The following is a 25,931-nucleotide window of genomic DNA, read 5'->3' as shown; positions in this document are numbered from 1 at the left end:
CGTCAGGATCATGAAGATATAGATTAATAATAAAAAATGCGTAGGCGTAGTAGAGCGTCTCAAAAAGTTTGACAAATGTGTACACGCGGAAATCTTACGTATTAATTAAGAGATTGACTCCAAGCCATAAATAATGTTTCTATTCGCAGAAAGTAGGAAATGACCTTGATCTTTTAAAAATAAACATTAAACATAATCTGAATGGATTAAATCACTATGAGGCTTACAGCGCTCCGCCCCGCGAGGGTGCCAACATCCACGGTCTGTATATGGAGGGCGCCCGGTGGGACACGGCCACCGGCGGGATCGTGGAGTCCAACATGATGGACCTGTTCCCCATGATGCCCGTCATCTACATCAAGGCCGTCACCCAGGACAAGCAGGACACCAAGAACGTGTACGAGTGCCCCGTCTATAAGATACGGTATGACGATACCTGACTGACATCAAGCTAGATGCTTTAATATAAGAAAACAACTAGTCTTTTACGCAAAAATAGCATAAAGAAAACCATATTGAGAAAAAAACAAAAAAGGGTCGAATAGACAGACAAGGGTCGAATAGACAGACAATCGGTAATTTGTATAAAGGCAATTCTAAGGACCATAACTTGAGAATGGTTTAGTTTGGGATATGGGATTCCCGAGTCAAATTGGTCAGGAATAATAGAAACCACCATCACTTAAAGGACCTAACCTGAAACGCTCTGTATGTAATAATATTATAGAGCAATATTCTCAAAAGCTATTGATTAGATTATGAAATATATATTTTTTTATTACGAAACATGTTTACAGGGAAGATTTAAATTTAGATTCTTTGTTATTAATTTATTTGTTTGAAACTTTGTCTGAAACATATTCTACGTAATTTGGGTCTTCCCAAAAAGGAAAGTTTTTTTTTTCTTTTAAAATGGTCCAAAAGTACCAAATAGGTCGGCTCGAATTTCGGAGTTCCACTAAGACCACGTTTATTAACATTTTCAAATAATTTTATATCGCTTGACCAGTTTGGTTGTTTGGATTAAATTTGGTGAATAAAATATATATTTTACCCAACTTTTAGACAGATCTATTTGAAAAAGGTAAACAATTCGGTAGGTCATAGGTACGAGTTAGCAATGTAGTATTTAAAAAATGGGACCACTTTATATATACCTGTGTGTCCGTCAGTATGCGTGGCCCCACATTCGTGTGGACGTTCAATCTGAAGACGAAGTACAAACCAACAAGATGGACCCTCGCCGGCGTCGCTCTGCTGCTGGGGGTATAAGTATCTGAAGATGTTGTTTATGATTGTGTTATCATTTTGTTATCTTATTTTAACTTATTTATTAATATAATAAATGTTTTGTACTGAAAGTATTTTATTTTGTAAAATATGTGATTCAAAGTAAGGTTACATCACTACTTCAATATCCAGGAACATGTCAACCAAAATTATCCATATACATATATAAGACGAAAGTTACGAGATGTTTCAATTCTGAAACAACGCTACATTCAGTCATGACGTCACTGAAGCAATGTTTCTTGACATTTTGAAACGTTTGGACCTACTACTGAATTGGTAACTAAATTTAAAAGTGCAATGAAAGCTTTTTGACCTTATTGAATAAACCAAAGAGATTTTAAAGTTTCATCGCCTTTATTTACAATATAAATAAAGTAACGTATCGTATATTAGTGTAGATTTTAGCGAATTATAAAAAGTTCTAGTAGTAATAATAATAATTACACATAGTCTAATGGAAAATAAAATAAACTAGTAACAAAAATATTTTGGTTTCTGCCACATCGACATTTACCATGACGGGTTATAAATTGTTTTTTTTTTTGTTTGGACGTCACCATTACACAACTTCAAGAAAAATACGTAATAAAAATTAGATTAACTCCGGTTTTAAAGAGTATATTTGGTACCCATTATGATTTTTAGTCAGTCATTTCACTGCAGTAAGAAGAAATGAAAATTAAATTAAATTCCAACGTATCGTTTTATTTTATTCTGTATTTCTAAAAATGAAAATAACCGTAACAAAGGTACATCAAAACAGATTAAAAAATTTATAATAATATTTTCACATTAAAAAGCAACATAAGACACATAGTAAGACACATAAAGACACATAGTAATTGATAGCAATCCATAGTTTACGAAAATAGGATGTATAATAATATTTACAGCTGCGAAAAAATACACAATGTATAAACTGTAATTTATTTTCATTTTTACGGCAGTGATAAAGACTAGATGCAGTCGTAACTATTTTGCTAACGCTTACTGATTCCTTTATAGGTAAACCCGGTTCCTGAAAACGCCTATTTAATTAATATTACTTATGGCCAGAAAACATAAATATTTTTTTGACATCTGAAAGAACATGGAACGTGACATTTAAATACTTAATATTATTCTATTTACTTATTATATTAATATCACGCTATATATATATGCCTATGTTGTAAAGTTAATTTAGCTAAATAATTATCAAAAAATAGGACAAGTTCATAATATGTAGACAAATATTTTTTTTTCTTCTGATGGATCATTAAATAATTGTCGTTATTTTGTTAAAGTTTTCTCACTTAATTCTAATGTTTATCAATTAATGATACTATTAAACTTATATATCTCATATTAGTATACCTTACAATCACGACGGACGGGAGTTATGTAACACTATGATATTCTTACTTATCTGTAATCGCCTCTAGAGTCTAGACAACAGTATATGAACTTTGTGAAGTACATAACCATTTTGTAATATTTAATTATACTACCTACAAAATTATAGTTAGTATGATTTTATTGGGACACAATGCAAATTAGGCTGTATTCGTTTAATAAGATAAAGACCAAATCCAAAATAAATTTGTCTCAACATTGGGTACTTTTTTCAGCCACTTTTTGGCGATTTAGATGTTTTTGGTGAGGAGTTATCATTATCAGAGGGTGGTTCAGAACCTTTGACAGTGAAAGTTACATAATATCTTTTGTTTTTATCAAGTTTTTCAGCGGGTAATGCAATCAGCTGCCTTTCGGTTCCGTGGGAGACTTCAAGTGTGACGTGAGCTTTACCAGATGGTGGCTTCGAATTGATTTTGGGTAAAAATCCTTTAGATTTCGTCTTTGACACTGCAGTAGCAGGTTTCGGCATCGTGTGATGATTCCATTTGTAAGGAACTGCAAGATAGAGACTTGATATCGTAAAAAAAAATTAAAATCAATTTATTTTTGAACAGCACCATATCGATACATTAATGAAATAGCAACAAGATGACTAACACTCACTGTAAGCAGAGCACGGAATACCGGTGTACGCGTGTACAGCGTGGAAACATCGGTGTGTCTTGCTTGTACATAAGCAAGGGTTATCAGGTATGCCGGTCATTTTATACAATTCGCTCTCACCATAATCAAAGTCAATGGGTCTTTCAGGCAAATTGTCGAGATGTTTTTTGCCACTTTTCTGTAGTTTTCTCAAGCTCTCATACAAAAATTTTTCAAAGGTACTAAATGAGTAATCTGTGCTATTATATGGACCTAAGCCGACAGTGGCCAGACTAGACTTATTGTATTCGTCTATTGTTCTTTTAACTAGAACAGCTTCGTTTGCTTTGCTTGTTCTTATTTGCAGTCGTTTTAACTCTAATAAATGCTGAAATATTTTTCTTTCACAGTAGTATCTGAAAAATATAAATTATGTTACTGTAATATAAAAACAAATTTAAAACCAACATTCGCACTAACCTTCTCATATTTGTTTGCAACCGCTGCGTCACGGATCTCATATCGACAGCCTTTTTATCTCCAGGTTTTCTGACCGGTATTTTGCTATCTACTTTTCCCGTTAATTTTGCACTTCTTCGTTGTTGATAGTAAGCCTGTAGTCGAGGACTCATAATCCGTCTTTGTACTAACCGTGGACTAGGTTCAAAACCAGAGTCCATGAAACCACTGGACTCGTAATCTCTTTCAGAATTTTCACTCTTTGATCTCAAAGACAATCGACTTTTAATTTTTCCTTTTTTTCGAAATCGTTTTCTTCTGCCATTAACTTCTGAATGACTGTAATAAATCTCATTGTCACTGACGCTAGGAATTCGACTAAAAGAATTATCTCTTCTCAATGTGTTATCAAGTGTATCACCTTCTATATTTTCATCGTCAATAAAACTTGATTTCTTTAAAATACCTGTACTAACTTCATCAGCTTCGACAGTTTCTGACAAAACCTTGTAACTTTCAGTTTCATAGATGCTACTCTTTCTGCTACTACTTTGACTATCTTTTAATGATTTTGAGATTCGTCTGGGCGAAATAGGTGTCACAGAGAGGTCTTGATATTCAACAAACTTATCAGGTTCTAAATTTTCATTTTCTACGTCCTCCATAGTTGAATCATCAGGTAAAATTTTAATTATACCTTTATCTGCGGCCACATGTAACTCAGCGGCCTCATTTCTAGCCTCAGTCTGCAATTCTGGTTTTTCTTCAGAGACAGTTGTGATTTCGTGGGGTGTTTTTGTTATTTCATCGTCTATAATCTTATTGGAAGTTTCTGTATTATCTGATTGATCTGCAGTTGTTTCGTTATCGTTAATTTTAATAATTTCATCTTTTTCTGAAAATGATACTGCAGAAGAAACTTTAGGGAGCGCTTCTCCATCATCTTTTTTTATAGACTCATTTTCTCCCGATGATTTTAAAGCGCTTTCTTCCGTTGTGCTATCCTTGGGACCAGACAAAACTTGAAAAGATTGTTTTTGACTATTTGTCAAACTATCGTCTTGAGATTTATCTATGCTTTTAATTTCTTTATCGGTGAGGGAAGCCTCCTTTTCAGGAATTTCATTATCGACAGATGGAGACTTTGTTTTTAGTTCCTCTGAAGTCTCTTGAGTATCTTTATCAGATATGTTATTTTTAGTTTCACTTTGTTTTGAATCATCTAATGATGTTGTACGATGCATACTTTTAGCATCTTCTACAGAACTCTCGATAACTACTTTATTTTCTTCTTTTGATTCAATGCTCTCATCGATAGGTTTATCTACTTCAGTTACCTCCTCTGTTGGGACTTGTGGTTCGGATTTCTTTTCCTCGTCTTCATTCTTATCTTTATGAGTAACAGATAAGTTACTTGTCTCTATTGAAACATTATTTAGTGAATCCATAGTAACTGTCATTTCTGCACTGCCATGCTGACTCGATTCACGTTCCATATGGATCTGGGCTTCTGTTATTACCATATTCGTTTTAACAGACACAGTATCAGTTTCTGTTTCACTATAAGTTTTTTTTTTAGTTATATCTTGACTTTTTGTTGATTCTTCTTCGCTTTTCGTTCTTTGTGACGGCAATATTGCTGAAGCACTTTCAACTGTTTTATCTTTTTCCCGAGTATCATCTATGTTTTTGTATTTGATTATGTTAACACTTTGCTTCCTGTCGTCGTTTTCAATATGAATAGAAGTTTTTTTTTCTCTATGCCTCGAACTTCTTCGTCTACTAATATCTGATGCGGTGGTTTCTGATGATGACGTAGTTTTCCTTTTATTTCTTTTTCGATGCCTTTTACTTCTCCTTCTAGCGGAATAGCTTTCAGATGAACTTTCTGAGGTAGATCTGTGATAACGTTCACGACTCTTACTACTTTTACTTTTTCTAGAGGGTTCACTTTTCGATCTACTTTTACTTTCCTTTGGCTTTACTATAATGTGTTTATAATGATCGCGTTTCTTTGTTTCTTCAAATTCACTGTCACACCCATCGCTAAAACTTTTCTGTTTTTCTGATAACCTCTTTCTACGCTTAGCATAAATATCCGTATATTTATTTCTAGTTCTTCTTTTTACTTTACGTTCATCTGAAGATGACTTATCGAAATCTGAATCGCTTTGAGTTATTACTTTCTTTCTATTAGTGATCGGACTTGAGAGTTCAACAACTTCACGTTTTTCTATAAAAATTCTATCTCGAACATCAATCTTTGTACTTGTTACTTTTCTTGTTGGTAAAGCGGTGATAGAGGAACCATCTATTATAATTTCAGTATTTGAAAGTTTAGTAGCTGGTAAACCACCGTGCATTTGTAGGTATTTGGCAGTAGCTCTATGACCTCTACTTATAGCACAATCTAAGGGAGTCAAGGGTTCGTTCTTGGATGACTTAGCGACAGGGTTTACCTCAGCTCCACGATCCATAAGTAGACGACACAAGTCAGCATTATCAGTTGCTGCTGCTATATGCAAAGGAGTTCGGCCTTCGTGGTTTGTAGCATTGACTTGTGATGGTCTACCATCTAAAAGCCATTTCACTAATTCCCTTCGACCCGAAGCAACGGCCTCGTGTAATGGAAGATCTCCCTTAGAATTTCTTAACCATAAATTTGTTCCCCTTGCGCCTGCAACGTTTAATATTTATAATAAATTATCTATAACAAGATAATAAAATATATATAATAATAAATATACATAAAAAGTTTGTTATGAGTAATATATCTGTAACCTAGTATGCGAACTGTTTCTATTTGCCCTTTGGCTGCAGCGGTATGAGCAGGACTCCTCCCTCTACGGTCCTGTCGATGTGCGTCCGCGCCATGAACCAGTAGGGCTGAGGTTGCGTCAGCATGACCTAGAGCTGCTGCGTAATGTAACGGAGTGCAGCCGTGTGAGTCAGCGACGTCAACCCTAGCACCGCACAGTCCAACCAGAGTCTCAAGTGCCTCGGTATGTCCTCTAGCCGCAGCACAGTGTAAAGCTGTCAGGCCATCTCTACAAATTGCCTTGATATGTATATTGGCAAAGAATACATAGAAAAAGGCATACATACTCTATATTATCATTAGTTATACGGGTATCAATTACCTACTCTTACCAATCATATTCAAACAATTCGAACATATTAATTTTACCTATCAGCATCATCTACACTCGCTCCTGCTTGATGCAAAGTTAGTACTGCGGCGGCCGAGCCAGCTGACGCGGCCCATAATAGAGGTGTCCTCCCATCAGCATCACGGACATCGACCCGAGCGCCGCCTTCCCTTACTAATGCACGAAGTACCTCCAACGCCGCTCCTCTGCCCTACAGATTTTAATTACTATTATAATCATATTATGTAACACACTTATTCGATCGTTGAATCACTACAAACTGAAAATAAATAAAATAGATGTATAGGCAAATCCAATTAGCGCAACTACCTGGTGATCAGTAGCGGCTGGTGCTCCACACATCTGAGCAGCGTAGTGTAGAGGATACCCGCCGTGCTGGTCAGGCGTAGCGGCGTCAGCTCCTGATACTAACACAGCTCTCAGAGCGCCGACCTCGCCACAAACTTAGAAAAATATGTATATGTATAGATTCCCATTACTTTTACTAGTTTCATGTAGCAATCATCTATATTCTGTTATGATAAGACGTCTAAATATATATTATGCAAAATATTGTTTTAATTTAATTTTAATAACAATTCAAATATGTATTTTAATTTTCTTTTAAAATTTACACAAAATATTTTTTTTCAGGCGGACCCCTATCATGAATCATGGAGAATGTGAGCTCATATATATAATATGTGTTTACTTTTATTAAGTTTCGTACATAGACAGACTGTGGGCCACGTTAAGATCTAAGTGTCAATATATTTTTGTTGAAAAGAATAATATAATAAAAAAAGAAAAGCGGTTATTGTTATATAAATGTTAATGTTCCATGTTATATTTTAAATTGGCTTTTTTAGCCCAATTTTTTATAAAACTTTTTGGACTGCCATTGTGATAGGCATGAGTCCAAGTCCTAGGTAGAGACGATTTATGAGTTCAAGGTCCGGCCTTGGTCGACGTTCAATAAAGTGTCCGCTAGACACCCCTTGGCTCCCTAACAACGAACACAAACTTCGGCCCTTTGACCGACCAAAATCATTAAATATATATACATTATGTGGATCTATTAGACTATCAGCGGTAAATCTAAAATACCCGGGACCATTCGTCATAGGAGCGATTATGGAATCGGATTTTGTTTTGTTGGAGCTAAAACATTCTTTAACAATATTTTTTGCTACAACAGTACAGAAAGGTCAGGGTTACAATAAATAAATATACAGTAATAAAGTCCGAAATACATAATGCAGATATTTGTAATCGCAGGAAGCTATTTTATATAGAGAGAAAAGGTCATTCCGGTAGGCGTAAGTAAATCTATAACTTTAAAGATTCATTAAATATTTCTATTTGTAAATTTTGAAGGGGCTATAATATAAATAGCGCTTTCGATAACTTGTTATTTAACAAAACTTTGATTGGCGTCTGGGACGTCATATGTAAGTCGTCAATTGTCATAAGCCATCAATTGTTGCGTGCACGAATCATGTTGAAAGCCACGAAAGCGATGAAAATGCTAAGGCTAAATGACAACCTTATGGTCTGTCTAGGTAACTTTATTTCCGCAAATTGATAGAGATATCAAGTTGAAACCTATTTTTCAGTATAGGATTTATGAATTGCTATATTTCACGACTTTTTTTTATAATAACCTATATATTTACCTGTTGCCCAGTGGACCACTGTATGTTGTTCATTGTCTTTAGCGTTGACATCAGCACCAGCAGCGAGCAAAGTTTGCACCAGTGGTACGTTTCCGTGGACCACTGCAAGATGAAGGGGTGTCAGGCCGTCGGCGTCACGGGCGTCAGCCAAGTGGCTGGCTGCCATCAGCACCCTGTCGGCACAAGCCGCCCGAGCCGCTTGGCTCACACCAGCACCGCTCGAAGCACAGTAGTGCAGAGCACAGCGTAGACCACGGTCTCTGATGCGCACTGATGATGGCTGGTAAAAAACAAATATTGTATGTCGAATAAATGACTACTTAAAATATATATTATTTCTTTATCTTTTTATAATACCGGGTTAGTCATAACGATATCTTTATAAATGCTAGAATGCTAACCCACGATTGTTACACGGTCCTGCATGTTAACGAGGTAAACACGCCAGCAACATTGTAACGCAACCTTTGTGGGGCACGTAAGAACTTTTCACTGTATTGGCCGATTTTGCCTATTGATTGACTGTAATGTATTCCCCGCGCCTTCACGTCGCCCCTCCTGGTGCATTTCCTTGAAAGCTTTCCTGTGTGATAGCTTTTCCGCGGTGTTTACATTTATACTCATTTATTAACTTGATTTAAACTTAGTGTTTTAAATCGTACACAACTAAAGAAAATAATGTTTTGAGGTGTGTTTTCATTATCTTGCGATGTTATTAGAATATCGAGTTCATGAAATTTTTATTATTATAAATCTTTAATATAGTGGAACCTATGTATTCAGCATATAATTTATATTTTCGTTATGTTGAAATAGATATATGAAAGGAATTATCATGAAAGTGTTAAAGTCTCGTGATTATTACGATCCGACATTGTTTACAGGCGATGCAATGTCTAGACGCGTCAAAGAGTTGATCGCGTGATTCCAGCGAGAAAGAAAAATAAAGTTCGTGTTTCATATAACCTGATCAGAATAAATTATAAGTAACTTTACATTACTTGAAACGAATTTAAATATCTTTGAGGTGAAAACGGCATATCACTAAAATTATTTGGATGTATGAACAACGGTAAACTTACGTCTTTGTTAAGGATTTCTATAACAGACTTGTAGTTTGCCTGTTGGCAAGCGTACATGAGTGGAGTGCAACCTTGAGGTAGAGGGATATTCACATCACCCCTTTTATTCTCTCGTTTTATTTTTGAGCTCTTATCAACGAGGTCACCGGAACGATGTTTATTTGATTTCTTGAGAATGCTTGGGACGGGCTCGCCCCGGCCGCTCACTGCGCGCTTGTCCATAACAGAAAGCGGTTAAGGTGGCGTGCGTGCCATGTGGTAAATATTGGTAAAGTGAGTCGCGACGGGCGGACGCTATGGGCGCGAAGCCTCGACTGACCCACGAAACTGTAACCATAGCTAGGCATCCACCTACTGCCCACTCGGACCAAACCACTGAACGACACGCAACCCCGGCCATTGCTCAAAACCAGGTCACCCTCTTCTTAATTACAAAGGAGACCTTACGTTATAAAAAAACCTATCAGAACCACTCTAACTGAAAAAAAATTCTACAGCCACTTGATAATGGATAGGATGACAAAAATATTTATAAGGGAAGTATCATGTCCAGGTTTTATAACTGTTTAAAAAAAATATTCGGCACATGTTAGGCATGATAATGTCGCAACCCGTCTATACTAAATAAAATGTATACCTATATTCAATCAATTCATTGATTCTTTGCCATTTCTTAAAAATCAGGACAAGGTTAAAGACGCATGATTGTTGTGGCAGGTGCCTCGGTAACAGTTAGGGCGGCTATTAGGCAGTCATTAAGTTGGAGAAGTTGCCTTAGTCTTATCGCTCGATGCGTGACGTAAGCCACGCCAACCGGCCGATAATAATCGCCGAACTCACTACTGCTTTATATAGAATATTAATTTTATGAAAGGAAAACTTTTCAAGGGCTTCGAAATCTTTTACAAGTTTTTGTTTGTCATGGAGATGACATAACCGTCGGTGTGTTGTGATTGATGATCTTTAAAGGAAAACTTTCAATCAGTACATCGAACGTTACAACTTATAAGGCAATTTGTCACAAAATTTACTGAAATTTTACATTTTTCTAGTTCTAGCTTGTATGTGTACTTCAGAGAAGTATTACTTATTTACTTGATTTACAGGAAGGGTTAGTAAAACAACATTATTTCTATCAAAAATTGTACAGAGAGTTTTAGAACTGCAACTTATAAAATAGCAACTCTTCAGAAATTTTTACTGACACAGGTTTCATTCGTAAAATAAAAAGTTCAAGTTATTATTAACAAACAGTTTAAGTTATGACTTTGTAAGTAGTTATCTGGTAATTTTACAATTAAATGTTAATATTGTTCTTACAAGTATTAAAAAGACTATAAACCCTGGAGCGCCATCAGCCTAGATAGATTAATGAAAATAAACACTTTAGTAGATAAAGTTATTGAAAATTTTTGAATGAGATTGCACTGATATCATTTAATTGTACCTAAAATTAGCAGAATTTTTGTAAAGCCTAAAAGAAAATGTGTTACTAAAAGTTTTGTTAGTTTTTTATAACTTTTAATTATCCATTTTACTATAAAAAATTAAAGTAATAACTTCTTAATATTTCTCTAAAGTTGCTACAATACGATAAACAGCTCAACAAACTCTGCCCATTTTTTCTTAATTGCGGTCCGGGGACAAAGGCTACGTTCCGTCAAACTTGAACTTCAATTATATGAAAATATAAAATATCCTCTTCTGAAAAACGCATGCTTGAATATAACTTTTAAATTGAGTAAAGACCAAATAAATTAACGTGGTTATTATTTTTATAAACAAAACTTGTCGTAAAAAAGATACTTCTAATTATAATTTGTGATAATAATTTATTTGTAAAATAATTATATTTGTTACAGCCATAATAAACTAAAAAATCCGTGAAAATTAAACATATTTATTAATCGAAACAAAAAACAAATATCATAAAAATTATTAACCATAACTTGTCAAATTCATATCAAGACCCAGTCATCTTGAGAAATTGCTCTGGCTGTTCAGTGTTCAGCATGATTTCCAAGCCTTGGAGTTCCCGCTAAGATAAATATGTCATCAGTAAAGAATTGGCCGCTAATGTCAATGTCACATCGGTTCCAATGAAACGTCTCGAAGACGTTTTTTAATGCATTAATACATAATGTATCCCGTAGCGAGAGCCACGTAGAAGTGTTTTTAGTCTCTCATACCACTCTTCAACCTTAGGTCATATAGATGGTAATGCATTGCTTTACTGCAATTTTTACCGATGGCCACGAGACATATTGGACTTGGTAAAGAATTTTGTGCCTTAAGACTTGTCCAATTAATACCTTAACCTTCCTGTTAAACGCCTGACGATTAATTGTATGTAAAATGAACAAACTCACGTCCTCGATTTCGACTTCAAGTTTAGGTATCTTGCATTTCTTTAGTCAAAAGTGTTTTTGTCCCAATCCCGAACGTCTCGCACCACATATTGGTCATTTATATTTTCCATAGTTTCCAGGTGGTATACCGATGATTTAGCTTGAGATTTAAAAAAAATCCCTATTCTGCTTTGATTTGAACCAGTAATGATATGATTAAAGAGTTGCCTTCATTAGACACGCTCGTTTTATTAGTATTAAAAGCGGTAATCACTGCCTGCGTTTAATTTCATTTACCCTGTTAATAATAGGGACCTGAATGTTTGGTATTCGGTACTGAATGTTTTGTAAGACAAATTATTGGAGCTTAGTGTTTCTAAGAAAAAACTATCATCCACGACCATTGTGTAAAAAATTTTAATATGAAACCAAGCGTTCTCCACATATTCGTACATATCTTAGTTTCGAGATGTGTGTTCTTCATCAGGATGTGGTTGTAGCGATGTACACGCGAATAACCCTTAGGTATTTACCAATATAGATATTTAGCTTTTGCTAACCTTTATTAACTTTATTACGCTATCCTGCTTGACATACTCCAGCCTCTACTTTACAATCCTTGACCTCCTTGTGGACTAAAAATACAACGCCACCTTGGGATAGTAGGTACATAGTATCTCTCGCGGAAGTAACGTAATTGGCATTATCATAATTTTACCATATGCTCACCCTGACTTTAGGTTTCCAACATAACCACTGTCGGTTAATGTGACTTAACTCTACTTAAAATTCCCCGAGGTATTCGTTTAGTTTCAGAGAGCGTCTAATAAATTGGAAGTTGGATGTAGTCATTTTTGGTACCCTGCCGTAACCTAAAGGTCCATGACGCCTTATTGATCAGAAAAAGTATAATTGCCAGGAAGTGGGAGCCTTGCCTCTGAGTTTTCTGTCATTAGTCACCACGCTAGGAAGACCAGTGGGTGACCGCAGTTATGGGACCCTCTCTCTGATAGCGCTGCTGCCTGTCATACGTTAATGAATCAGGCACCAGACCCTCGTCTGTTAATGTACACTGTACAGAATACGCTACGAGCACGTTCCGTTGACGATACCATTATCGTATCTTGTAATGTTATATGCTCTACTTCTTGTGATCACATACATATTATAAAATTATAAATTTCGAATGTCCTTAAGGTTTGACAGAGATGCACTTCTCTAACTTTCAGATTTCTAATTACTTAGTTTACTATTTGTGCTGTAAATACTGATAGATGCCGCAAAATATTCTCAGTAATACATAGATTGTTAATCTGCAATATACTTTATTAAAAAATTAACACCGTAACACCACTTTCACGAAACAATTTCATCGTCTGGAAAACAAATTAAGTTTATTTACTTACCGTCTGCTCTTCTTTTAGACTAGTTATTAATGATAAAGACTTTCGCGAGTATTCATTTAAATAAATCCAATATCTTTCGGATTATACTACGCGTATTTTATTATTTTAAAAAACTACATACTCCCAACGCTTCGGTTACTTTGCAGCAACCATGATCAAAGGCAGATGTGATTTGAATGTCTTTTTGCGTGTGTAGTTATGAGTATGCAGTTTTTGAAAATAAAAAAATACGCGTAGTATAATCCGAAAAACATTGGTTTTATTTAGTAATTAATCATTTTCTCTATCACTTTATGTAAAACATATTTATCTTAATCAATTTGGCCGTAGATAAAGCTTTAAAAAAATGGTAAATAATATCTAGAAATATGTTTTTATAATCGTTAGGATAATTTGAAATTTTCAATCCTTGAGTATCTTTGTTGGAAACTTAAACGGGCGGAGAACAAGTACAGATGTGTTTTAATATATTTGTATGTATTATATTTATAAAATGCGTCTCTCATATAAAATATTGTTTTTATGTATAATTGAAACTAGTAGTTGAATAAATTATTTAGGTAATATTGAAATCCAATTATTTGTATTAAGTAAATTATGATTGAAAATGATTTTAATACCATGAACTGAATATTGGTTTTATAAAACCACTACATATTTTTGGTTATATATATTTTTTTGACCATTCCTGTTACACATTATGAACGTACTCTCTTTTTGTTTAATCTCAAGTAGGTGAGTATTTCATTATTATCGTAAATCGTTTCGCTGTTTAATGGGAAAGGGGTGTGTAGTAATTATAAAACGTTTTAAATTAAACTAATTTATAAGCAAAGTGGGTCGTGTATCGACCTCGTTATACCTCCAAGTTTGTTCTATCCAGCGTGTCTTGTGTACAGAATAAATGGATGGTCTTGAGACATTACTGCGATGAGACGTGTAAGCTTAGTAGCTTACTAGTGTAACGAACAGTTGAATGTTATACTTATGTAAATTTTGAGATATTTTTCGAGCTTATCCTGGAAACTTGCTTCTTGTTAGGCACTGATAACAGATGAACTATGATTAAGCCTGCCTTACAACATTCGGGAGTCGTGATTCACCGACATTCGTCTAGATAAGAGAACAAGGGCGGATACATAACTGGTTAGAACCATCCTCACAGAGAGATTTCTTCTGATAGAAAAGAACTCTCTGCTAATACCTTGCTGCTCACTACTTTAGTCATTTTGAAGTAACTGTAAAAGCGCCTTGAGATCTTTTGTTTTGCCAAATGCCTTGGTTAAGTTATGTACTGACGTGCATTTATTTGGGATAATTGTATTGGTATGACTTATTACTAAACTAAACTCCGAGTCTTTCTACACATAATATTTGCGTGATGCTCACTTTTACCATTTTATAAAATCGTATTAAAATTATAAAGAAAAATCTAAACTGGTAAAAATTTATCCCATAAATAAAATATATTTATACTAATTATTTAGAGGAATTTCTGTCAGCTGTTTTACTACAATTGTAAGATATACCTGGACTTCAATGGCTCGCCCGAAACCCGATTAATTTCCATATAATCGCGACCAAGCTTGCCAACCCTTATCGCGATTGACCGCTGACCCACATTTGTATAACCATTTCTGATCAAAGGTTTTAGATTAAGATGTTTTTTACGTAATGAATTACAACTTCGATATAACAAAATGCTTTTTTAATACTATAAATAATATTATATTATTTATTTAAATGATATCATTTTATTCTCTATATGCCTTTTTTGTCAAGGTTAATTTAGGTTAATGTTAATTTAGGTATAAGGGAAATATGAATCCGATATAAAGGCTCTTCAGGCCAGGTACGGGACTTTCGGACTACTTGACGTAAACTCCCTGAATTGCTTTTTAGCCTTTACGTATCCTGAATTCGCTATCAAACTAAACAAAAACTATATGTCTATGTTAATTCTAAATAAAAACAACTATGTTAAAAGGTCCTAATTGGGCAAACAAAATAAAATATCAAACCAGATCTTAGAAATATAAGATATAAATAAATAATTTTAACAGAATTAATAACATTACGCATCCCAGATTTCTCACTTTAAAATTATCAATTTTAATATATAGAATTCTCTACCTCGGACGGTTTTTTAAATATGAACACTCTTTTATTAAAATCTTTATAAAAATCGAGATGAAATTAATAGCATAACTCTCAAATTTGCTGCCCTCTACTGCAGTTTAAAAAGAACACAATGAAGAAATATATGTACAATTTACTTTTATCACAAAGCATATTATTTTAAATCAACTTAGGAATTTGTTATTTGAAAACACATGCGACCTATAATATACATGTGTGCCTAAGTACAGGACAAGAGCCTTTTAATGATATAGTTTAATTCGTATATCAGTACTGATATTCATTACTAAAGAACCTACAATAATGATTACTTTACACACATAATCGTTATTTTTAATTGTAAAAAACTAGTAAACAGTCTATACATTTACAAACGTCCCTAACCAGCTGAATTGAGAACAGGATTTTTCGTAATAAAATTATGGGAATGAGTTGGTTATAAAATTGTCGAATTAAAAATATTGAGCAGATTGGACTCATGCTTTTCTAGATATTATTTTTTTGTTGAAATGACAGAGCACTGTTAAAGAAATTTTTTTTTTTTTTGTTTCCAATTATAAGTTTTTATTGCACTTCTGTATAAACACATCTTATACATTGGACTCAGTCATTATGTTGAGATCTTCAAACATCATTAAAATAATATTGATCTTGAAAACCAATCGATAAAGAATACATTAATATAATATAAACGTTTATTTATTACGAGCAATGTCTGTACTTTTTTTGGTATCTAGGTAACTTAGTATACATACATGTACTTAAAATATACGCGAATTTAATTCCCCATTTGTACGCGGTAGAAGTGGGAGGGAGAGGTATAACAGCAAAATCTCTACAACCTACTAAAAGACTTGGGCCTGTCAAGAACTAACATCAGTTCATTCTTGGAAGTTGAAACGTACTTCGAAGGCAGCACTAGTAGGTTACTTTCAAATTTGGTTAGGTAGAGAGAGGAGCTCGAATGGTGGAGGTGACTGTTTAAAAATAATGAAAAGTTTTTTCGTAAAGTCAACTCGAAAATAATAAAAAAAATATAGTAAAATTTCGACTGAACAACGAATATATATATTGTTGTTCCGATCAAATCTTATAAATGAATTGGAAATGATTTACGACAATATTAATAGATGTAAAATTTTGATTAGTGACAAATAAAAAGGTTGGCTCAGATGATTACGGAATGTCAATAACCCCAATCTTTGTATTGACCCGAGATAATTATAATGAAAATTAAATAAAACCTATGAATTTATTACGTTACACGGAAAAGCGTGTCGTGAGAAAGTTAATCTTGTCATATGTAAATTATTAAAATGTGTGGATGTTTACAAAAGATTTTACAGAGTTTTATTTCTTTTATTAGTAATATTGTAATTTTTAATTCACAGATAAATATGTTTGTTTGTTTGTTCAACTGTATGAATAAAAAAACCATTTATGCCTTCCTTCATTACAGTAAATTTTAATTAAATGCGTTTTGTTAATATATTATTTTTAATTGCTATGATTTGTAATTGTTTCGTATTTTTAAATATTGATAATTTTTTTTATAATCTATTAGGAGATTCCAAACAGCCACCGATTAATGTGTTATCAAATTAAATATTTCGTTTCTAAACAATTCCATTTTCTATATTTGTTTAAAAAAAATTATAGGCATTAAACAAATGTATGGGTTTTTTCAAACTTTGCAGTAAAATAAACAAATAAATCCATTTTTATTAAAAGACTAGGTGCCCGACCCGGCTTTGCACGGGCTCTTTAAAAATATATAAAATACCCTTTTTTACGTAAAGTTGGTTGACTACTTATTTTTTAAGTAAAATCAAGACAAACAAATTTTTCATCATCTTTCTTGTTTAACATATTTTAAGTTTAAACGAAACAATATTCTATTTTGATGTTAATAATAGTTTGTTAATATAAAAAAATACAATATTTCTTTGTATACAACATTAATGACGTGATCCTGTGAAGAAATGAACAAATTTTGTTAAGAAGTAGCGTGTGATATGGCAACATTTAACAACAGGAAAAGGTTTTTTTAAATTGATGATTTTGAATCTTGTGCCGTTGCACAGTTTTGGCGGCCACAAAATTCTTAATAATATGATAGGGGCACCTACTTTTAATGTGAACTTATGTGGCGGGATTCCTGAAGGTGTTACAGATTGAAACTGTTACACGTCATTAGTCGATTGTAAGCTAAACCTACCCTGATCACAACCTCTACTTATTTATTTTGTAATATATTTGAACGATTTTACAGAACTGCACAATTCTACGTTCACATGTACATCGCAGATCTTTCATAAAATTCAGAATGTTTTGGGTGACTTCCTTCAAGGAGCGACTTTATAGGCTGTGGTGGCCAAACTATCTCGTCTATCTTCATCTTGCCATTAGCAAAGCAATATTGGTCAAATCGACGGAGCGCCTTTCGAATTATTTCGAAAAATTGTAATGCATCGCAGATTATTCTTCAATGGACCATGAATTAGTTTTTTGCGTTCCACTGCAATTATTTTGTGAAGCATTTCTTAAATGTCTATGCCGTATATGGTCGTTACCCATGCGGACCTGTTTATCTTCGGGCGTTTCTGTTTGTTTTTAAACATGATGCCTATCACGATCCAACGATAATCGAAGAGTACGAGCCAGCGAAGTGTCTCGTGCTTCAACAAATATCGTTAATGTACACACAAATAGATACAAAAACTTAACAAATTATATACTAAAACCTTCCTCGAGAATCACGCTATCGAGTGGTGAAAACTGTAAAACTGTAAAATAATTGATGCAGTATTTTTTCAGTTTATCGCGAACAGACAGACAGACAGCGCGGGGGACTTTATTTTATAGAATATATTTCTTTTTTGTTATTATACCACGTTTTATAGTGACTGACGTTTCATGTCAAGTCACACGGGAATGCTGTCGAACGGAATAAAAAGTATCCTATGTCCTTCTCCTGACTCTAAACTACCTCCCTGCCAATTTTCAGCTAAATCGGTTCAGCCGTTCTTGAGTTATAAGTGGAGTAACTAACACGACTTTCTTTTATATATATAGATATAAATTAAATTTAGCACAGGATGGCTCCGTCTTAGTACGGCGCGGTAGCCTATCGGCTGCGCTATCGCTAATCTGAATCGAGTGATTTCATGCAAAAAACAAGAATATATCTAATAAATTAAATCTACATTACCATTAATTAAACTAACATACCAACTAATCTAACATCTAACTAACTAACATAACAGTTAAATATAACTATAAAAATATTAATGCGATATATATTTTCGATTAAAAATATAAGACAAAATGTACCTATGTAAAAGATAATTATGAAATTTTACTGTTCGTTATATTTGAAAATATTTTTTTAACAGTATTTATTAAATGATCTCCGGGTCAGTTATCCAGTGATTTTCAATATAAATCTCCAATGACTAGTTTTTTTACGAAGTAGATACTTGTTTGAATTACCTGTAGTAAAACTGCTTTAATGCTGCCTAAACGATAAAAGTATAATAAAAAACTTGAAGCTTTTAAAAATTACTTAAAAATTTGTTCGACATATATAATAAAGTTATAAAAATGATTTTGGTATTGTAGTAAAATACACATTTTTTTTAGTTAATAAGTATAATAATATTATCTGTATGTTTAAGACAAGGAACATATATTCCTTGTTTAAACTAAAACTAATTTATTGTATGATTTCCAAAAGGATTGTTGATACAAACTTTTTATACAAGATAATTGAATTGTCTTGAATTTTTGCTAAAGATATGACAACAAATGTTGAAATCTTGTTATAATACAAACAAATAATGCTTACTGTCTTACCTTAACAACAACTAGGCAACACAACACATCACATCTACAAGGGAATAGAAAAAATTGAAGAATAATATTCAAACCAACGTTGTACTCATGCTCTCGTAGTCATGACAACTAATGGGACGCCTATCTGTTGCCATAGATAATTTTTGTACACTAAAAACTTTCATAATCGAAGTTATATAAAAATAATAACTATTATTTCAAAAGATTAAATCGTTTTTACATTTAATATTAATATTTAAATATAAATTAATATTATTATTACGATAATAACGTAACCTTTGCGTAAAACTGATATAACCCTATCAAGGAACAAGATAACAACTGCATTCAATAATTTTAAAATCTGTCTTTTAGTTTTAGTGTAATCCTTATAAGGCTAACAATCCAACAAATCAGTATCTAAATTGAGAAATTTTAATTACTTTATTAAAAACAATTATAACCATTAAGTAATAGCAAGTCAAAAAAAAAAATTTTTACGTACAGTGTAGGTACTTATTATTTTTTTGAGTCAGTAACCTATAATGCTTTTTAAAATCAAAAAACATATCCCTAAAAATATGTTTATAAGCAATTACAGTTGTTGCAAATAAAAAAAATGTTAAATATAATTAAATATTTTAATTCAAATACTTTCTTTTACAATGTCATTCGTAAAGTCAAACAAATAAGCATATTATGCATAAAATGTACGCTTAACATTTAAGTACATACTAGTCTAATGAACGACTACAACTTTGAATAACAACAGAAATATCAACACTTGCTTTTAATATTTCTTTTGCTACCCGCAAGACAGGTACTTTGAACGTTTAATGAAAATCTAGACTCCACTTCATCTAGCCTAACACAGGCTACTTTAAGCGTGACCGCGTCTATCGAAAGCAGTGATATCGGAAACTTCTCACCGCAACTATTTCCTAATACTTCACATTTACCGTTCCATACAACGAAACCTTCGACGAGACAAGGGTTTCTTACGCATACTGGTACTGATGAATTGTCAGGCAAAACTATGTATTGACCACTTCCACAAGGACCTTCCCTATAGGCCGGCCAACACTTATCCGTTGTTGGATGATATAAGTGACCTGAAAAATAATTGAAATTATTAATAAATTCATTGAAACTGTAAGAGGAATATCAATAAGCACATTACCTGGACGGCAATCAAAGATCCAGTCATCCGCCTGGTCTCCAGGGTATAAAAGTTCATTTTCCGGGCATATCGATGGTATGTATACAGGTTGGCGATTCTGTAAGAGAATACTAAGTTAACCAACGATTAAATAACACTACATCTAGATGCCTGAAATTTTACGTTCAAACTTCAAGACGACGATACTTTTTATGGACCTATTGTTTTAGCTATTTTTTTGGACTTCAAACTTCCACTGCAAATCAAAAAGCTTCAAGGATGGACTAATGTATATTCGAATGACCTGAACATTGTTCACTTTCAACACAAAACGAACGTCCATAATTAATCTTGATTACGCGTCGAGAAACAGACCGATTACGCTTGACCTTTACACGGTCGGAACGGTGACATTCGACCTCGTGATTAAATAATATGAGACCAAATCAAGTTTAATGTTAAACCTGGCGTTTTTTCTCCCCAAAATTGCTTTCTATCTAATTATTAATGTCTATTAATATTATGTATAGTATTTTCCATTTTTTTACCAACTACCTAGCTCCTAAAGAATTTGCTGAGTTTTACTAACTTGTTGAGTTGGTTACTGAATATTTTTATGTAGAATTATACAAGTGACTAAGTTTTTGAACGAAGAAGATCCCAAAATACTAAGCATTAGAAATTGAATCGAAATACTTAACAAACACGGTGTTTAATTGCATTTTCATAATCATTAATTAAGTAGGTACGAATAACGTCACGGAGATAAAATGAATTGAAAATCACTTATATATTATGTCACACACTAATATGTTGAATCGATATATATAATGTACTAACTTGTCTAAGATTATGAACAATAGCTGGTATACCAAACAGGGAAATTCAAAAGAACATGTCGTGAATTGTATTACGAACATTATATTCAGCCACCGCTATGTAAATACAGAATTAAGAAAGAAATCCTTTACTTTCCATTCGCTAGATTCATGACCGTGACCTCAATAACACCCTTTTGTTCAACGAAGGCAGAAACACTTACTAATACAACAATAATAAGCTAACACAAACAAATATGTCGGTACTAATTTCGTTGCCTATTTAATAATTATTTTATCGCATATCCACAATTTTGTTTATTTCCTCCTAATTACCATGTCTTTGTTAACAACAAAATATACGGAAAACGTTATTTGTTAAGAATTATCTCAAATAACATGAGTAATAGAAACAAAAACAATTAATATTTTGTGGATTAATAATTTGGTTTATCAATTTATGTGGGCGGTCCCCATATGGACTTTTTTTTTCACAGATGTTTGATAGCACATAACTGTAATGAGAGCTAAGATTTTCGCGAGTATTCATTGAAATAAAAGTAATATTTTTCGAACTTACTACCGTGATCACGGTTGCTGCAAAGTAATCGAAACGTCGGGCTTATGTTGTTAAAAAAAATTATAAACGAGGTGTTAATTCGAAACATAATAGTTTTATTTCAAGGATATAATTGTTACTAGAAAATAGTACTTTATAGATAAATAAAATGTTTTGATTTGAATTTGAATTCTTAAGCTGTGTTACTTATAGGCTTCACTTGAATTATTATTGCATTTTTGTTTCAAATAACCGTTTCATAGGTTTTAAAAAGAGCATCGTTAACCATGGTTGCTTTAATTTATAGCTTCAGAGGTGTCTGGAAGGAAAAGGGGTCTTTAAAACGGTTAAAGAGTATAAAGTGAGTACTTACGTCACTTTAGATAACCTGACGAAAAAATATATTTGAAACTGACCTTTTATAGAAGTCTTAGTATTGATTACAACTAGGCTCTAACTCAATACTATTTTTTTTTAATTTTTGAACAGAATTTCGTATATCAATGAAATAAATTTATTAAAATACTTGAGATTGATTCTGTGAATAATAGTTCATTATGTGTTTATAATTATAAAGTTACCATATAATGGTTTTATATATAGCTGAAAATGAAACTAAATAATTGCAATAAACTAAACTCAACTAAATAATTACAATATGTAAATAAAAAAATGTATACATATCAAACAAATCTACGACATCAAAATAAATTAGAGCCATATCAGATAATTAAAATCTTTAAGTGTAATTACACGTTTAAAGATTAAAAAAAAAGAATAGAATTCATTTTTAAGTCAATGCTTTTATCTTTACCAACAACAAGTCCTGCATTTGGAATAAAGAAGCAATTGAAAACGGTTTACAAAATAAGCGAACTAAAAATAGGGAACAGTGTTGAATGAATTAGACTTCCTTTGTTTTTTTAATTTAAAAACTACGTTAAAAAACAACACAGACTTTAATGTAAAAAAGTTAATTTTACATTGCCTGAGCCTCAGGCGGTGACTTAAAAAAATGGTTTAGTAGCAAAAAGTTCTAAATACTTGTATTAAACCTCCTTCTTTTTTAACACTTGATAAAAACAAAAGATCATTACATTAGGCCAAAGTAAGAATTAATCGTTTGTGTATCGGAATAAAAAAATTCTCACTTGTTTATTCGCCATCAGTGGATTTTCTTCTATCTCTGGAAATCCGATTGCGTCATTAGATTTTTGGACATTCTTTGAGCACGACAGAACGCCAAACACAAGGAAAAATATACAACCAAAGCCAACCATTGTACAAAAAAACTAATATAACAACTCACTCAAACTTAAAATGTTAGCATAATACAGACTTTAATTATTTTCGTATTAATTATATTTCGATCCTATTGAGATCATGAACGCAGCGCGCTCTGCGTTGGGAGTATATAACTTGACTAGTTGGAAACGTTACGATGCTTTGCAATTAAAGTTGCGGTAGCACATAAGAATACCTTTATTTATGAAAACCTGTTATTCGTATGATGATACTCGATTAATAATCAGTCACTATATAAATAGGAAGTAGACGTCACACAGCCGATATGTATTAGATATATTGTTGCCAATATGTTAAATTAAATTTGTATTAAGAGTTATATAATAAAAGATATTAACAAAAGCTTATATCTTATGTCAAAATTGTTAAAACATACACATATTAATAGCTTCTAATTTGACTATTTTTTATCAAGCAATTTTTTTTTTTTTTTGTTTTTTGTAACGCTTTTTTTCTTTTTGGACATTATCATTCGAATGCAGCTGGGAAAATTATGAAGTAGGTTTTTCAGTTGTTTAATGTTTTAAGCCCCTTAAATTTAGATTTAAAAATTAGGAAACTCAGAGTAGTAATGATTTCGTACAATGATACGGAATTAAAAAATTAATTATAAAAAAAAAGGGTAAGGTTCAGTGATTCTTATAATATTGCTGACCTATACTCAGTTCTCTGAAAAATTTAATATAAAAAAGGAGATGGATGTATGAATAAACTAAGAAATGTTATGGAAATTTTAATATGAAGATTGTAAAACATGATATAAGTTTTAAGTACCTTTTAATAAATACTTAGAAAAACATTGCATAGATTCCACCAGCGATATTAAAAAATAATTATGTTTTAGCATTTATGCAATTTCAATATAATACTTGTAGTACATAATATAAGTATTATCTCAAAAGTTAAGATATCATTACATTACATACACCTGGGTCGCAAGTCCCAGGCACTGTTGAAGCTCCTCTCCCTGCAACGCGATGGACCCGGCACCCGCACGGTAAATCCATTGAATGCTAAGAGGTTTCGTCTCTATTGTTTTTAAGACATGCTGGAATAAAATCTTAGGTAAACTAGAATAAAATAAAAGTATACGTTCTGAACACTTTGTAATATATAAATATAAATACAATATAGAATTACATTTTAAATTGTTGCCTTTACATATATAAAACAATATGAGAGTCTAATGTCAAGAGGTTTACCTGTTTTTCTTTTATCAGAGGAAATGAGTTTTTGTTTTATGTTCTTATTCTTAGATATGTATTATTAATATAGGGTCATAATTTCCTCATACGAATTTTGACAAAGTATCATAAAATTGAAGTTGGAATCTTACTTCCTTCTTAAGTTCCTTCTACATTTAAGGACAAAATCATAGTTTTCATACTTGATTTGTGACGCCTGTTTGTAAATGAAAAACAAGGTCAAATACGTTATCAATACGGGACTTCCCTTTTTTTCAATCTCCTTTTTTTGCTTCAAAATTTAGTTTCTTTCAAATTACCTACGCGGTGTTTGTTAAACACATCATTAACTGTTTTAGTTTAACATGTAGTAATAGAAATAGATTTTATTAGATAAGCATCTCCTGCTCGTTTAGGAATAGCAACGATTCGTAATTGCTACGGTTATTTGAGTGGCTTTTTTCAGGAACTATAACATTAAATATAGCATAAGAGATCATATTTTGCCGTGTATGGTAGCAGTATTTGTAGTACTCAGACCTTTCACCAATTGTACTTCATTATATCAGCCATAATGATGTTCGACACCTTTCTATTACAAAATATTTAAGTTTATACAACGTTATTTTTCATATGGGCATCATTGTTATTGCTCTAAGATTATTGCAGTTTATGCCCTAGTCTTTTTTAATTAACTATTTTCGATAATATTTGTTTTAAAATGTTTAAGGTACAAATTTTTATCACAATTTATATTCCTAAAGACAATTTAATTGCTTCATTAACAAATAAAATGACATTAAAATTGAAACCAATGTTGTTAAAAAAGTATTTCAATATTTCTCTATTTTTATATTTCATTACCATTTTATAAACATTCTTTATTAAGCAGTGTAGCCCAAAATAACAAGTAACAACATTTTTATTAGTAGCTTTCCAAGCATAAATCATCACTTTATAAATAGCCATAATGCAACATATTGTAAATCAACTTCAAGAATTAATTGTTTTTAAACTTTAAACATTATTTTTAATTCTCTAAGATTAAATAACTAATTTAAAAGTATAATTATACATATATGATAATAATTTCCCTGTAAACTCCTAAACAGGAAGGACAATAACAAACGCAACATGCACACATAGATACACGCAAATACACAATCCGTTAATTACAATTAGCGAAAGAAGCCAAATAAGGAAAATTAAAGATAGACCCTCCTTCCGTGAAGTTATGCTTAGCGATAGTTACGATTGGAGACAAAGAGGTGGAGGTCAAGGAATTTTAGTCAGCATAGGGCTATCCGCGCCGACATATCCAGAAAAACAAGAATATTATCCGCAAAAGAAACGATAAACATTATTTCTCCTTTAATGAAAAATACAGTCGAATTTTATTTATATCTTAGTTAATTTAAGCTTAGTTATTTTAACTTATATCTACGACAATGGCACACAATATTCATATGAGAACCTAATAAATTTAACAATAAACAAGGCAATGATTTCTGAACGCTTAAGTCACTAAAGTGAAAAGTCA

At 32.5% G+C, this 25,931-nt stretch overlaps 3 protein-coding genes across 3 annotated transcripts in view; 1 reads left to right on the top strand and 2 right to left on the bottom strand.

Annotated features, from left to right (window-relative positions):
* The window catches only part of LOC116772912 (dynein beta chain, ciliary-like), a 32,470-nt gene extending 31,109 nt beyond the window's left edge, over positions 1-1,361 (top strand). Inside the window, exons 81-82 of the mRNA XM_061528617.1 lie at positions 230-424; positions 1,173-1,361. Of these exons, the coding sequence (XP_061384601.1) occupies positions 230-424; positions 1,173-1,272 (295 nt within the window). The 3' untranslated portion in view covers positions 1,273-1,361. The remainder of the gene's footprint in view (positions 1-229; positions 425-1,172) is intronic.
* Positions 1,362-1,977: 616 nt separating this feature from the next.
* Positions 1,978-9,947, bottom strand: LOC116773305 (ankycorbin). The gene is made up of 8 exons (XM_032665733.2): positions 9,640-9,947; positions 8,558-8,837; positions 7,212-7,345; positions 6,920-7,092; positions 6,514-6,779; positions 3,754-6,409; positions 3,295-3,689; positions 1,978-3,186 (listed from the first exon to the last, which is right to left on the bottom strand). The coding sequence occupies exons 1-8, from the start codon at positions 9,859-9,861 to the stop codon at positions 2,900-2,902; spliced, it is 4,413 nt and encodes a 1,470-aa protein (XP_032521624.2). The 5' UTR covers positions 9,862-9,947; the 3' UTR covers positions 1,978-2,899.
* A 10,046-nt stretch (positions 9,948-19,993) lies between these two features.
* LOC116773308 (uncharacterized) lies at positions 19,994-23,350 on the bottom strand. The gene is made up of 3 exons (XM_032665735.2): positions 23,054-23,350; positions 20,547-20,643; positions 19,994-20,478 (listed from the first exon to the last, which is right to left on the bottom strand). The coding sequence occupies exons 1-3, from the start codon at positions 23,180-23,182 to the stop codon at positions 20,144-20,146; spliced, it is 561 nt and encodes a 186-aa protein (XP_032521626.2). The 5' UTR covers positions 23,183-23,350; the 3' UTR covers positions 19,994-20,143.
* Positions 23,351-25,931: the final 2,581 nt, after the last annotated feature.

The sequence above is a fragment of the Danaus plexippus genome (genome assembly GCF_018135715.1).
Source record: "Danaus plexippus chromosome 18 unlocalized genomic scaffold, MEX_DaPlex mxdp_35, whole genome shotgun sequence".
In the NCBI taxonomy this organism is placed as follows: domain Eukaryota; kingdom Metazoa; phylum Arthropoda; class Insecta; order Lepidoptera; family Nymphalidae; genus Danaus; species Danaus plexippus.
The sequence above is the reverse complement of the archived record's forward strand: the minus strand, read 5'-3'. Positions and strand labels throughout refer to the sequence as shown.